General features: G+C 42.9%; 1 protein-coding gene and 1 pseudogene across 1 annotated transcript; both read left to right on the forward strand.

Moving 5' to 3' along the window:
- The first annotated feature begins 4,289 nt into the window (after positions 1–4,289).
- On the forward strand, positions 4,290–11,607 carry LOC124656828 (annotated as a pseudogene).
- Positions 11,608–12,194: 587 nt separating this feature from the next.
- Positions 12,195–14,626, forward strand: LOC124655490 (ubiquitin-like). Its single transcript, XM_047194372.1, has 4 exons — positions 12,195–12,367; positions 12,949–13,159; positions 13,892–13,958; positions 14,336–14,626. Exons 1-4 carry the CDS (start codon positions 12,265–12,267, stop codon positions 14,387–14,389), a joined length of 435 nt encoding a protein of 144 aa, XP_047050328.1. The 5' UTR covers positions 12,195–12,264; the 3' UTR covers positions 14,390–14,626.
- Positions 14,627–15,646: the final 1,020 nt, after the last annotated feature.

Genomic DNA, 15,646 nt, shown 5'->3' on the forward strand with positions numbered 1-15,646 from the left:
AAACTCAACAATATAACTATCACATACAACATGCTTTTCATGATCCACAAACACATAATTTTTATCAAGCTAAAAAATAATAGGATTAAAACTTTCAAACCCACTTTTATCAATAATATAACAAGATGATTGATCAATCTCAAAAGATATGGGACTCCTAGATAAAGTCAAGACCTCTCTAATCCCATTTTCATTAATAGTACAATTAATATTATCAAGTAACATAGGACCATCATCTAGAGCTTTATCATACTCATTTCCTAAGCAAAACTCTTTAGTACCATGCATTTCGATATCAGGCACAAACAAAGCATTATCATAAGATTTATCAAAATAGCATGGATTATCATAGCTAACAGTAGCATAATTATTCTCACAAGATTTACTCATAGGGAATATTTCAAGAGAATCCACAGGAACATAACATTCATCCTCCTTTTGGTAAGCATGCAGGACAATCAAATAGTGTAAGAGATAAAGAGTTACTCTCATTAGAAGGTTGGCATGGGTAGCTAATCCATTCTTCCTCCTTTTGTTCATCACTCTCCTCCTCTTTTTCATCCAATGAGCTTTCAGGTTCATCAATTTCTTCTTCCACAGGTTCCTGCAAATTGTGAGTGCATTCTTGTGCATGAATGAGTCTCTCTTTATAATCAATGATATAAGGATTATTGTTGTAACTTTCTATGCAAAAATCAAGGATAGAAGAGACATAATCTTTAAAGTTTTTACAAGAAATACAAGTTTCATAATTTTTAGCCATGAAGGATTCTATCTCAGAGGCTCCCATAAATAAAATAAATTGTTCTACCTCTTCGAACCCAAGATGAATATAGTTATTCCAATTATAGTTCATAATTAAAACATCTTCACTAAAGCCACATTGGAATTTAAGATGTTTAGTATCCTGTTTAGAGCAACAGTTTATATCATGGCGTTTAAGCAAGATTTTAGCAATTGTATTCAATTTTTCTAACACTGCACTCATGACTTTACTCTTTCTTGATTCTCTATAATTCTTATATAATTCTATAAGCTCCGTAATGGTTATGAGTTCTTCCATAACAACAGTGTTAATTTTTCGGTTTTTCAAATTTTTATGGATTTTCGGGTATATAAGAAAAATAAAACAAGACAAAAACAAACTAGACAAAAGTAAACTAAGCAAAATAATACTAGATAGAAATAAAGTAAGCACAAATAAACTAGACAAAAGTAAACTAAGCAAAACAAAATAAAATAAATTAAAAACAGAGAGAGAGGTAGAGTGCACTCCCCAGGTGAACTTATGAGTAGAGCTATGCCTCCCCGGCAATGGCGCCAGAAAATAGTCTTGATAACCCACAAGTATAGGGGATCGCAACAGTCTTCGAGGGAAGTAAAACCCAAATTTATTGATTCGACACAGGAGACAAAGAATACTTATAAGCCTTAACAACTGAGTTATCAATTCAGCTGCACCTGGAAAAGCACTAGTAACAGGGGTGATGTGAAAGCAGCAGTAATATGAGAGCAATAGTAACAGTAACACGACAGCGAGTAATAGGTAACACAGAGGCAATGGCACCAGAAAATAGTTGATACTACTTCTAATGACATATAGGACCGAGTGAGTATTTGATGATGAAAGATGGACCGGGGTTCCCAGCTATCTACACTAGTGGTAACTCTCCAATAACAAGTGACAAGTGTTGGGTGAACAAATTACAGTTGGGCAATTGATACGATTGAAATAGCATTAAGACAGAACATCAGTTTATTAATCATGTAGGCATGTTTTCCATATATAGTCATACGTGCTTGCAATGAGAAACTTGCATAAGATCTTTTGTCCTACCAGCCGGTGGCAGCCGGGCCTCAAGAGAATCTACTGGTAATTAAGGTACTCCTTTTAATAGAGCACCGGAGCAAAGCATTAACACTTGGTGAAAACATGTGATCCTCATACCTAAGCCTTCCCCTCCAGTTATCCCGATTCATTGTCACTGCGGGGCCTCGGGTTCCGGACATAGACATGTGCAAACAACTTGTAGATACAATCTAAGCAATAATTATAGAGCTTAAATCTAAGATCATGCCACTCGTGCACTAATGGCAAGCATTAAACACAACAAGATTGCAGCAACAATAAATTCACAAACTTATATAGATAGACTGATCATAATGTAACAATTCATCGGATCCCAACAAACACAACACCGATTACATCAGATGGATCTCAATCATGTAAGGCAACTCATGAGATCATTGTATTGAAGTACATGGGAGAGAGAGTACCAACTAGCTACTGCTAGAACCCGTAGTCCATGGGGGAACTACTCACGGAGCATGATGGAGGCGGTGGCGTCGATGGAGATGGCTTCCGGGGGCACTTCCCCGTCCCGGCGGCGTGCCGAAACAGAGATTCTATCCCCCGAATCTTGGTTTCGCGATGGCGGCGGCGCCCCTGGAGTCTTTCTGGAATATGATTGATTTATGTAGGGTTTTCGCGTCGCGAGGAATATATAGGCGAAAGGGCGGCGTCGGAGGGGTCCCGAGGGGCCCACCCCATAGCTGGGCGCGCCCCCCTCCTTGGCCGCGCCGCCAGGTGGTGTGGGCCCCCCTTGGCCCTTCTCAGTCTCTCCTTCGGTGTTCTGGGTCCGTCTCGGTAAAACAGGCGATTTGGCTTTTGTTTCGTCCAATTCCGAGAATATTTCCTGAACAGCTTTTCTGGAACCAAAAACAGCAGAAAACAGGAACTGACGCTTCGGCATCTTGTTAATAGGTTAGTCCCGGAAAATGTATAAAATCATTATAAAGTGTGAGCAGAACATGTAGGTATTGTCATCAAACTAGCATGGAACATCAGAAATTATAAATACGTTGGAGACTTTGAGTTGACTCTTGTTGGATCGAGTCACCCTAAAGGGTTCCTCTTGCTGCTTTATCGACTTCACCCTGAAGGGATCGTCTTGTCTCGCCTTCACCCTAAAGGGATTCGGCTCAGACATGCTACTCCGGCTCGAACGCCTCTATCGAGTCGGTTCTCCCCTCATTAAATCCAAGGAATAACTCTTCCTTATCTTTACCTTAAGGATAATTAAGGCATATCATTATTAATAACATCTATTCAAGAATAGCATATCATGATCATAGCTGATAGGCCTATGATGAGATCAATTCAAATTGTTGGTAGCTGCTGGATAGTATCAAAAGTCAATCAAATAATAAATAGGTCTTCAAAGCGCACATTTTAACAGCAGAAAAAACCATGGCTACCGCAACTGGTTCATAGTACACAACTTAGTTATGTAGCACAAGAAGTCACAATCAGGAAGAGGTGACATTTTAATAACAGATGAAACCACTATTAACCTGACTGAGCCATATTACACAATTCAGTTATGTATCGCAAGAATCAATAGTAAAAATCTGAAAAGCCATTTTTATAAACTATCAGCATCTATCTGCTATATTACACAATTCAGTTATGTATCACAAGAATCAATAGTAAAAATCTAAAAAGCCATTTTTATAAACTATCAGCATCTCTCTGCCATATTACACAATTTAGTTATGTGCATCGTGGTTTAATACATGAGCAGTCGGCCCCAAGATGGTCAAACACACAACACACATCAAGATTCAAAAACATCGTTTAGCTTGCATTCAGAAAACCAATCACCAGCGCATCTACAGCTCCTATTAGAAAACCGATTGTACCACCCAAGAAAGCAGCGCATCCTTACCGGCCTGTCGCCAAAATGTGTAGCGACAATTTTCCACCGTTGACATGGTAGGAGGACTATAAACCCTCGGATCATCCAAGGTTGAACCAACAATTCGAATTCTAAATGGCGCAGCAGTAAGGTCAACCCGCTCACGAGAAACCCGAATCATTCTAAACTGCCTGACCAACACATTACAGCTATTAGAGCAACAACAAAAAGAAGCCTTGCACTAAGTGCATGTATAGAATTGATAAACAGAAACCAGAAATCCGATAAGACACCATACATCTGATAGCTGGGAAGAAAAAAACAAATAAAGAGTTAAACAACAGGATGAATCGATCAGCAAGACCATACCTTCGAGAACCCACCCGGCCGGACGGCCGCACGAACAGACGCGACACCTACCAGAGACACGACCCGTCCAAGCGGTAGGGGCAACAGCACGAATCAAATATCAACGGCAGTACGACACCAAGGGAAAACTCACCGGCAGTGAGAGAAGAGACACCTCAGAATTCACCGGCACAGAGCGAAGAACAACCCCCAAAAATCCAATCCAGAGAAACCCCGCTGGCAATGAGAGAGAAGACCCGCCTCCAGAAATCGCCGCCACCGAGGGAAGAGCAGCCCCCAAAGATCCAGTCCAGAGAAACCCGCCGACAGCGAGAGAGAAGGGACGCCACCACCGAGGGAAGAGCCCAGAGAAAGCAACAGCGTCCGGCCGTCCGGTCAAACCCCAAGGATAAGTTGCGGATTGTCCTTGGGGTTTTTGTAGATTTGTGAACAGGTCCCTGTAAAGTGACGAGGGGGCCATTGTCCATTTCTTCCCCCATCATTTTTGTGCGGTTTAATTTCTCTCTTCCCCGGTGATGACCCTGTGAGTTTTGACGAGGCATTCGCCGGAATGGCCTCGTCGTCCTCCTCCCCCGGCGGCCGCCCCGCCAGATCCCGGGTCTCTAATCCCGGGTCTCCCGGACGACGTGGCGGCCGTCATACTTTGCCTGCTCACGTTCCCCGACCAATCCCGCCTCCGCGCCACCTCACGCGCGTGGCGGCTCCTCCTCTCCGCCCCGACGCTTCTCCTGCTCCGCCGCCGCCTCCGTCTCCCTTCCCGCCACCTCCTATGCCTCTCCCATCCTGCTCGACCCCACCGCCACCACCGCCTGGTGGCCTCTCCCGCCGATCCCTTGCTCGCCGCACCTATACTCCCTCGCCAATTTCTCTGCGCTCGCCGTCGGGAGCCACCTCTACGTTCTCGGAGGCTCTCACTTCGACGCCCGGAGTTATCCCCTCGGTTACCCTTCACCCTCCGCCGCCGCCTACCGACTCGACCTTGCTCTCTCCCCCCACCGCTGGGAGCGCCTCCCCAATATGCACATCCCCCGCGGGAGCTTTGCCTGCGCCCCCGCGCCTGCCGGCGGGATCATCGTCGCCGGGGGTGGGTCCAGACACCCCACGCTCCCCTCCTACGGCAGCCGCATCAACAACACGGAGTGGTACGACGCCGCCACCAATACATGGCACATCGTCACGCCGATGCTCCGGGAGAGGGCCGGCTGTGTCGGATTCGTGGCGCGCGGGGGAGGAGATGGAGATGGGAGGGAGGATGAGCTCTGGGTCATGGGCGGCTACGACGGGTACACCACAGTGGGTGGAGTGGTGCCCAACGACCTCTACTGCCGGGACGCTGTGGCGCTCGGACTCTGGAGCGGGAGGTGGAGGGAGATTGGAGATATGTGGGTGGAAGGTGAGAGAATTCGTCTCGGGCCCATGGCCACCATTTCTGCCGATGATGGAAGGGTTACACAGGTGTTCATGCTCGACGGACACAATATCTTCAGGTCAGACAATTTATCTCGGATTTGCTTGAATTCTAAGTATACACGTTCCAGTTTTAGTATCTCGCTTCAGTTTAAAGTTTAACTTATGTTATTGTTTGCATAATGCGTGGTTTCAATTACGAGCAGTTAATCCAGTTGTATTGTATTCCCTCTGCCCCAATTAATTAACTCAGTTTTGTCTAGATACACATGTAGGAGTATCTAAACACTAAAACATATCTACATACATACGATATCTGAACAAAGTTGAGTCAATTAATTTGGGACGGAGGGAGTAGCATTTTTTTAATGCATCAGTCCATGCCTACCATCTGGGCTATGCCACGGTTCTCATATTATGTGGGGCTTAACCTACAGCCAACACTGAGCTGGTTAAGTCTAGTCTATGTAGTCATACCAAGTTAGGATTGGTACCTGATTAGTATTTGGTCTGCTTTAAAGAGTCTTCAGGAAAGAGTGAGTCCGTATTAGACCCTGTGTTGCCTGCCTCCTTCACATGGTCGGCCTAGTTCGAGTTGGCCGTGGGCGCAAACGACGTATCCTGGACGACATGATGTACTGTGTTGGATCATGGCATTGTCTTGAGGTTCTCACACTGCTTCTACTTTGGTCATTCTCTGGGGTGAAAATCTATAAGCCGGCTTTGATGGTTCAGTCAACAGCTGTAGAGGTGTTGTTTTGGAGTGTCAGACCCTCACCACTTCATTGGTGATGAAGAACCTGTTGATTGTGGAATGTGCATCACCATGAAGCTAAGAGGTGACTGGTAAAGTTTCTTGAAGATGACGTCTGGGGACGTTGCTCTTCTTTAATTCTCTGTTTTTAAGTGTCGTGCTAGCTGTGTGTATTTTTGATGTTTTTCACCGTGTTTTTGCAGAGACTGTGTTTATGTTTTTGTATGAACCTGATGCTTTAATAATATAGTGCTTTTCCAAAGAAACGGTTATTTTTGTATTCCATTAGGATGTTTGTAAAGCCATCCTATATAAGAGGAGGGCAGTCAAGTTGGTTTTAGATGGGCAATAAATGAAGTTAAATCTTCCCTATCTCTATCTTCTACTCCCTCCGTTCTTTTTTAATTGACTCGGATTTAGTACAAACTTGTACTAAATCCGAGTCAATTAAAAAGGAACGGAGGGAGTACCTGTTATCTTCCTGGCCCGGTCCACGGGCTCCTCCTGGCCTAGCTACACCCTCAGATCAAGGAACCATAACACGTTACGAAGGAATATATTATCTAAAACTGGAACTTGCTTGAACCATCAGTAACTAATTTTATTCTGTAATCTACAAGTTCCCATGCACTAGTGACTAGTGTGCTATCAATTTTTAAGAAGATTTTACATTTTTTGGTTCTCTTAAATCCGTAAAATCTAATTTGCGGCCCTTCCTTTGCGGACAGTGCTCCAGCTGTCTTCCAGTTCATTCATTAGATGACCAAAATGGCAAACCCTGTGAGCACCGAACTAAAAAAATGATTCATATTATTGTACCTAGACGCGTTTGTTAACTAGATACTGTATCTAGACAAAGTTGAGTCAATTAATATGAATCGGAGGGAGAAAAAAAATGATTCAAATAATTTAGAACTGGCAAATGGTACCCTAACTTGCACACTAAGTTGGCATCAGATGATTGCCATGTCAGCAAATAACATAGCCTTGTCTGGAATACAATATGCATGGTACAAATGTAAATTTCTATTATGAACTACCTAGTAGAATCTTGCTTTCACACCATATTTTTGATACATGGGTAGATTAGTGCGATATTTCAGCAACTTCCTTTAACGCAGTTTTTGTTTTTGGACCTTGCTGTGATGGTTGTCGATATTCCACCATCCAATGAGGAAAATCCAGTCCTAATAATCGGCGTTGGAGTATTGCTTGACCAGAAATATAACAATCCAACTAGTCATATAGTGCTGCTATTTGGTCGCCCAAGTAATAGGCACGTCTTCATCGTAATAATATGATAGACTCCCCAGTTTTTTTTTGAGAATTTGCCTACTGGCATTTATTCAATCGGCTACATATATTCTAGCTGAACAACCTCAGCCAGAAAACCAGGGATACAGTCATAGGAGACTACCAAACTATCTAGAGATAGCGCAACACGAGCACATAAGTGTGCCACCCTGTTAGCTTCTCTTTTCACAAAACAAATCGAAAAACCCTGGAAGTTTGAGACTAATCTGTTAGACTCCCCAGCTCATAACCTTCCCCTGAACAATTCCTTCCCCGTCTCCCTCAGAGCATCCCTCAGTACTTAGTCCGCTGTGTCCATTAAGATTAGTTGAAAGGCCGGAACAAATGAAATCACCCTCTTCCACAGACGATGCCTTGTTGACTCACGTCAAGCTTTATACATAAACCCCTAAGGTGCTTAAAAGTCTTGTGCTCTCTCTATTTTTTCACCATTCTTCTATCTCTCTTTTTCTCGACTTTGTCACTATTCAAAAACTTGTTTGAAACTTACAGATGTCATGTGGGGCCTAGGGTACACATGATGGGCCTACAAGGGAAGTCACACACCAGCAGCATATGTGCCACTAGCAGAGGAAGAGTCATGATTCAGCCTTAAGTTGTGATGGGCTCAGTTTGTCCAGCCGGGCCAACGTACTAGGTCTGACTATTCCCTAGGCTTAGTCAGGATAATAGAAATGCTAATAAGTAATCAGGGTGATCTATATGAGTTGTATCAGATCGAGCCCCCTAGAGATAAAGGTGAGATGGGTAACTCAGCAAGGAATTAGAATAACAATTACTCCTTGAAGCCACAGTCTCTCTCACTTGCCCTTGTTCGTAGGGCTGTCCGGCTCTAGCTGCACCGTGCTGTGCTGCTCAAATAAATATTTCTTGCAGGCTTCGATCCTGGGAATCATGCATAACAGCCAAGGTAAGCGTATTAGTTTGCGTAACGAGATGCTGCACATAGCTCTGCGTATATGAAAATAAATACCAACTGCTCTAATACAATAATGTTTTCTCAAGTAATAAATGATTCATATCATTTGCTAAAAAAATCTGAGTCAATTGGGGCATGGGAAGGTGTGAGCAAGGGAGTATCGGAGCATGAAATGTGGAGAATAGAGTTTGCTGCCAACGTTTATGTTTCCCAGTCAGCGACCAGTTTTAAGTGAATATTTGTTTTTCCAAGGATCTAATGTGATATTGCAAGGAAGTACTATTTTACAGGAAATTAGTTCATTTTAAACCAAGTCAATCCGTTTTATGGAAAATTGAACCCAATGCAAGCAAATATTATTTATATGGCAAACGCAGAATTACTGTGAGAATTGAGTTCCATCATGTTTCAAACTTTCTTAGAGAATGTGCAATAGCTTTGCACATCTTTTTTGTTGAAGATCCAATCCCTGAAGAGACACAGAAAAACCTGGCAACATGCACACTCACTCCTAATCTCATGGTGGTTCTCCGAATCTGGGTTGGCACGATTGGTGCCACGGTTTAGCGTCAGCCTTAATCACTAGATTATTGCTCTCTTCCTGAAAACAATGTCTGCTACTCTCTTGCCAGAGGGGGCAAATCTGAACGACCACCAAGGAGCTGTAAACCTTGAATCCATCTATGGCAACACGCTTGCATCTTGTTTGGCACCAATCATCATTTGTATCTGGCTGACTTAGGATGCCATCACTGTTACCTCCCCAGCAAAGAGTCGTGAGCCAGAGCTGAGCTGCCATGTGCATGGCATAAATAAGCGCTCTGCCAAAAGGCTCCTGGGCACGCAGCGGGCAAGTGGCATGGCTGGGGTGCTGATGATTTATAAACGATCACGACGTTAGGAGCATAACACAAATGCTTGCTGAGAAGAATTTCCAGGCTGTGCATACTGAAACCTCATAGTATTTTTACGTGGAACATGACATAGGAGCTGCAGATTTCATCATAAACGACCAACACGACGTTAGAAGCAAAACACGAAAGCTTGCCGAGAAGAATTTCCAGGCTATGCATACTGAAACCTCACTGTATTTTTACTTAGAACATGACACATGAGCTGCAGATTTCATCATAAACGACCAACACGTTAGGAGCAAACCACTAATGCTCGCTGAGAATAATATCCAGGCTATGCATTATGCCTGCACTCTTTATGTCAAGCTAGATGAAACAACCATGCCTTTTCCAGTTTTACTTTCCGGTTGCCTAGCAGATTCCGTTTCGCTCTTTCTGCCTATGCAAAGCAAAGGCTGTGATTAGAAGAACTAATCCACTGTGCATCCATTGCCGTTACTCCTTAATGTCCACGCGAGCAACTACCCACTACCCATGTATGTGTTCTTATGGGTTGCCGAATTAAGGTTGACAGTCCTAGCCTTGCCCCATGGACAAGAGCCATTTCCCTACCTTCCTGCAAACCCTAGTACACAACAGAGCTAACTTGCTCATGGGAACATATTTTCTTGAATATATCAATATGCTTGCTTATTTTGGCGGTAAGTAAAAATTATTACATTGAGTGAAAAGCTCAGTAAGTTCGTAAACTGGATATTCCATATGTTCAAATATTGTAGTTATTGCTGTCTTTTCAATTGTCCATATTTTGCAATGGATTTTCTTGGATAGAAGGGTGTAAAAGGTCATTTGTCACTGGATCTCCGCTGAGCCCACCTGGCAGTGTCATCTGGCTGGCATGCTCATGCATAGATCACTCATTCCCTCTAACTACAAATTACTCACAACAGCCTTCAGCTATTCACCGACATCATTAAAGCTCATGCATAGATCCCTCATTCCCTCTAACTAGCTGGAAGGTGCGGGGTTAAGTTCAATTGGGACTGCTTTATTTTCACGGTTGAAAACATTTTTCTTCCCCTTCTATCATAAGGCTCAAAATGACAACAGTTTAACAGTAGCAAATCACGATTGTTATTTCAGAAAATGCAACTCAAGCGGGGAGTCGAGGGGCCATTTGTTTTTTTTCTTTCCAAAATGATGTTCTATTTGTTGCATTGATCTATGCAAATGTAATTTTGACATGAAAAGGCAGCAGACCATAACAATGTTTTATCGTCCGAAGGGAAATGCTGATGTGAAGGCTAACATTTACCTTTTTTTTTATCAGAATCATATAGCTAAGACTCGTTTGCTCCAGTACAGCGTTCTGTTACCTACTAATGCCCGGTGTTCAGTTTTAACTGAACGTGCTTATCCATCTTGTTAGTAGCAAGCTGCAAATGCTAGACTAGCAATTAGCAGTTCTACCTTTTTATGTAGAGACATGTAGAGCATGTGGATGTGCCTTCATTATTCCGGTTGATTGCATACCATGCTAGGTGATCTATGTTTTATCTGAAACTTATAAGCCATTTTATTTACTCAAAAGTTACATGTATGTTATGTATCTATGATATTACATTAAATAGGCATGTCAGCCAAGTCTTTGCTCAGGAGTTCTGAATGTTGTGTGGTGCAGGTATCACTTTGCTTCAAACAGGTGGTTGAAGGAGGCTACCTTGAGGAGAAAGATCCCAAACACTGAGTTGTGTGGTTTCGTATCATTGAACGGTGAACTGAACGTGATTAGATCTGCCAACGTTCCCATCAAAATTTCCCATCCACGCAGGCTGTTGAAAAAGGGGCGGGCTCTGGAGTTTCAGGTGTACAACCCTGTGTCAAGGAAATGGAGAGTGTTCATCACACATGCTCCGGTCAGTGAATCCTTTGATTGCAGATCTGCAGCTCTTTGTACAGTTGAGTTGTAGAACTGTTGGTGCTCACCATTTACTATACACTACTACCCATTCCAAAATGTAAGCCTTTTTTAGAAAGCTTTCGGAATGGAGGCAAATAGAAGATTCCGATAGCGGGCCAACAATTGATCAAATTTTAGATGTAAATGATGACAACTTCTAATGATGTCGGTGAATAGCTGAAGGCTGCTGTGAGTAATTTGCAATGTAACCTGTATATACGTTTGTGGAAATAATACTGAACGGCACATTACAAATCAGGGCATAGGATGTTGTATGCTGCCGTCACCTCGTTGGTGAATTCTGCAATATCAACATTGTTTGAACCTCTTCATCATCTTTTTAGAAAAAAAAAGGTTTTGCTTTCCTGATATTTGCGTGTTTGTATTCCTCTTTCCTCGGTTGAGCTGATAGCCATGCTCAACCTAAACCATGTGGGTCACTTCTATTCCTCCATCCTCAAATAAGTGTATTTCTAGCACTTTGTCTAAGTCTAAAAATGAAACTTTGACCAACTTTATTGACAAGAGTAGCCCTTGCCTCTTACCAATCGTGGAATGATATTTCAGTCGAAAATTTCATGTTGAGTTTGTAGAGCGTCTGAAATCATCAGCATGGTAATTCTCGTTCTTAATGGTTACCAAACAGGCTGTCAGCGTGGGTGTTTATTTTCCTACTATGAAATCATGGGATAGCAACAGCATTTCATATGAAAAATGGGTGGTAAACGCCTTATATCCTTTGGGCCTGAAATGGGCTTAATCTAACGGAAACGCACAGCCCATTTCAGCCTCCTACCAAGTCCCGATCTTAGCGGACACGTGTTAGGGTTCCTTGGGGTTTCGTAGCGCTTGCGTTACCTCACTCCTATAAAAGGGGCTTCACATCCGCGGCGCTGCTCACTGCTCAGCACCACACCACACCACACCACCACCCGGCGGGAGCGAGCGAGCGAGGGACGCAGCGGGAGCGAGCAATCGAGGGAGGCACGATGCAGATCTTCGTCAAGACGCTGACGGGGAAGACGATCACGCTCGAGGTCGAGAGCAGCGACACCATCGACAACGTCAAGGCCAAGATCCAGGACAAGGAAGGTACTATACTCCTCGTCTCCTACCACAACCTTCCTCTGTTCACTCAGCGCCTGATAATCTCCACTAGCGTGGCTGCGTCGCCTTGGTTCTTACATCCGTGTGTGTCCTTGCTCGAAAGTGCAAACGCGAAATGCTTGCCTTTTTTTTTGTTGGACTTGTTTGATTTTACATGTTAATATTGTCCAGGAGAGCTTGATCTGCCAAGTGTAGTTCCTCCATGTTCCGTGTTTGATCTATGGCAGATTTACCAGGGTGATGTAGATCCTTAATTTTGTGCTGAGCAGCTTCAAATCGAAACGTTAGTGTTTCGCCCGACGGTTGGATAATCTTAGATTGGCTTGTTCGTCGTTGCGTCTTTCGGTACGAATTGATTCTCCCCTTGTTTTGGCGACTGGCTAGGCTTCCAACCTAGATCTAAACGGCAGATCCCCTGTTCGGTAGTAAATCAATTCGATTTCTGGTCTAATTTTCATCACAGCCTTCATCAAACCGAGGTGTTTATTTACCCAACTTCATGCTTGTTTTATGTACCGATGAACTAACTGCAAGTTTTGGGTTTGCTTTCTCTTGCCTAATCATAGGTATCCCTCCGGACCAGCAGCGTCTCATCTTCGCAGGGAAACAGCTGGAAGATGGCCACACACTGGCCGACTACAACATCCAGAAGGAGTCCACGCTTCACCTGGTGCTCCGCCTCCGTGGCGGCAGCAGAGGTGCCTACCCCAAGAATCTTGAGCCCAATCTCCGCATGCTCGCCCAGAAGTACAATGAGAACAAGATGGTCTGCCGCAAGTATGCAAGCATTTCTATCACTGTACCTTTATGTCCTTGTTCCCATCTGTGAATGCTTGTGCATGCATTGTTCTTAGATAACGATGCAGCCATATGAATCGGCTCTTTTAATTAACTGCTGTCTGTTCGGCGGTGCATATTCTTAGTGCGGTTCATTACATGCCAGAAAACAATGTGCTGATGTTTTGGGTAACTAATGAGAACTTGTAATTGTTAACACTGGAATTCAATTGTGACTGTAATGTATGCATGTCTCACATTTAATTTTTCATGTCCATTTTTTGCATTAGACTTGTTTTCACTTTGTGCACTGCACTACTAGATTGCTTGGATTTTGTAGCAGGAACGGTGAAACTGTATAACTAGATGCATGGTTGTTAGGGTGTAATGACATTTTCGAATTAGATAAGCTAGATGAGAACATTCATGACATGCATGACAATCTACTGTTAAGTCATTATGTTTGTAAACTGCCATTCACTTGATTTTTTTTGCTGATATGTGCTACTTGCATTTAACACAGATCAGTTACTGTAGATTGTTTTTCATGGGACAATCAACTTAGATCGTTAGTAAACCTTGCCTATCACAAAAGCATCCCTTCTAACTTTCAACCCCTGCATGTTCTTCTTTGTGTTGCTTGAGTAAATAATTCATTTACAAGAATTTCATGCTTGTAATGTATGCGCCGCTGTATTGTAACTGTTTCATTATATACTTTATCTCTTGCAGGTGCTATGCTCGCCTTCCGCTCAGGTCTACCATCTGCCGCAAGAAGAAGTGTGGCCACTCCAATGAGGTGAGCTATCATTGTTCATGTGCTAGGGCTTTGTTGCGTTAGGATTATCCTGCTTATTGCCCAATTAATCCTTAGCAGCGCTTACGTTCTTGGCCTTAGTCCTCCTAGCAGTTAACACCATCCATGTATTTTGCTTCATCACATCTTCATAATTTGGTAAATTCCCTTTATAGCGTCATAATATTGTTCTGCATTGCCGACCCTGTTATCTGTTATAAAGAATATGCCTACTTTAGGTTTGCAATTGTGTAATATGCTGTATATACCGTAACAAACAGTTCCAGTGAATGGCAATTGTAAATATTCCAATTAATTACTGGCTGCTTATAACTGAACCCAGTAGTGCTGAATGTAATATTTGCTCTGTTCCTTTTCAGCTGAGGATGAAGAAAAGGTTTATGTCCAAGTTCGGGAAAGACCACCCCTTTTGAACACTGGGAAAGAGTCGTATCAGAGTTATGGCCAGAATTATGTTTTTTTGCTTACCTAGATGTGATGTGCTGGGATTTGGACCTTAGTAGTTACTTTGTTGAACGCAAGCGGTTTATGCATACCAGTTTAGACATGGTTAAGAAATTGTGGTGGAAGGTCTGAACGGGATGTTATGCTTACCAGTTTAAACACTGTAATCTTCTTGTCGGAATGAATATTGCCTGTTCTGCTTGCTATCATGCGTGTTTCCCAACCTGTGGTGATTGGTGTTAATAGGATCGATGAATCACTAGGTCAGAGGATTCGAAGTTATTTGTTTTCAGTTCTTAGGCAGCAAGTAAAGCTATATATCATTCTCTCGTTTGTTCTGTTGGTATTATTATTAAGAAAGCTCAAAAAAGTATTTGTGGGCTCCTGGACACGCAAAACAAAATTTTCTGTTCGTCTGAAAGGAACTACTGTTTGAAAATTGTGCACGGTTTGTATGGAGAAAGCAACTTTGAGATTGGTAAGTAAAGAAAATGACTGGAGGGTTTAGCTCGAGTTGGTGGCTGCCCCCCAACCCGGGTTTGAATCTCCTCAAACGCGGATTTATGGCTCATTTAGCTTCTTCTATAAGAATATGCCTTGGGTGCTAGTGCTCATGGGTCTCGTTTTTGTGAATGGTAAGTAAAAAATGAGAATGAGAATGAGAGTTTTTACTCGACTATGACACTACTCCACACTGAAATTTAGACAGTGCCACTTCTTTTCTAAATTGACAGAATCGCAGCTCCAGTGGCGTCCACCAAATCGTGCCGGATCGAGCGTTTATGGAATGTTTTTTTCTTCGTGCCGCGTTTGGGGGACGTCGCTGCCCAGCCGCGGCCCCCAAACGAGGCCCTAATTTTTTTTTGTTAGAGTATTCGAAAACAAAACCATTTTTGTTAAACATAACATACAAATAAATATGTTTGCTAAAATTATTTTCAAATTAATATACAACAAACAATAAAAAAAACTAAACAAATATAATAAAAGTTGGGCTAGATCAAGGCGCTGCCGCATTTGCTGATAATCCTTTGATCCTCCATAGATGCTCAACGAGATCATTTTGAAGTTGCTCGTGAACATTGTTGTCACGAATCTCTGCTTGCATGGCGAGAAAATCAGCAAAATCTGTAGGCACGTCATGATCAACCTCCGCAAGAGGGTCCTGACACTCATAGGTACCAACATGTATCCTGACCCGATTCTTGCGGTCATCCTCGATGATC

Source organism: Lolium rigidum, chromosome 5 (assembly GCF_022539505.1).
Source record: "Lolium rigidum isolate FL_2022 chromosome 5, APGP_CSIRO_Lrig_0.1, whole genome shotgun sequence".
Taxonomy (NCBI): Eukaryota; Viridiplantae; Streptophyta; class Magnoliopsida; order Poales; family Poaceae; genus Lolium; species Lolium rigidum.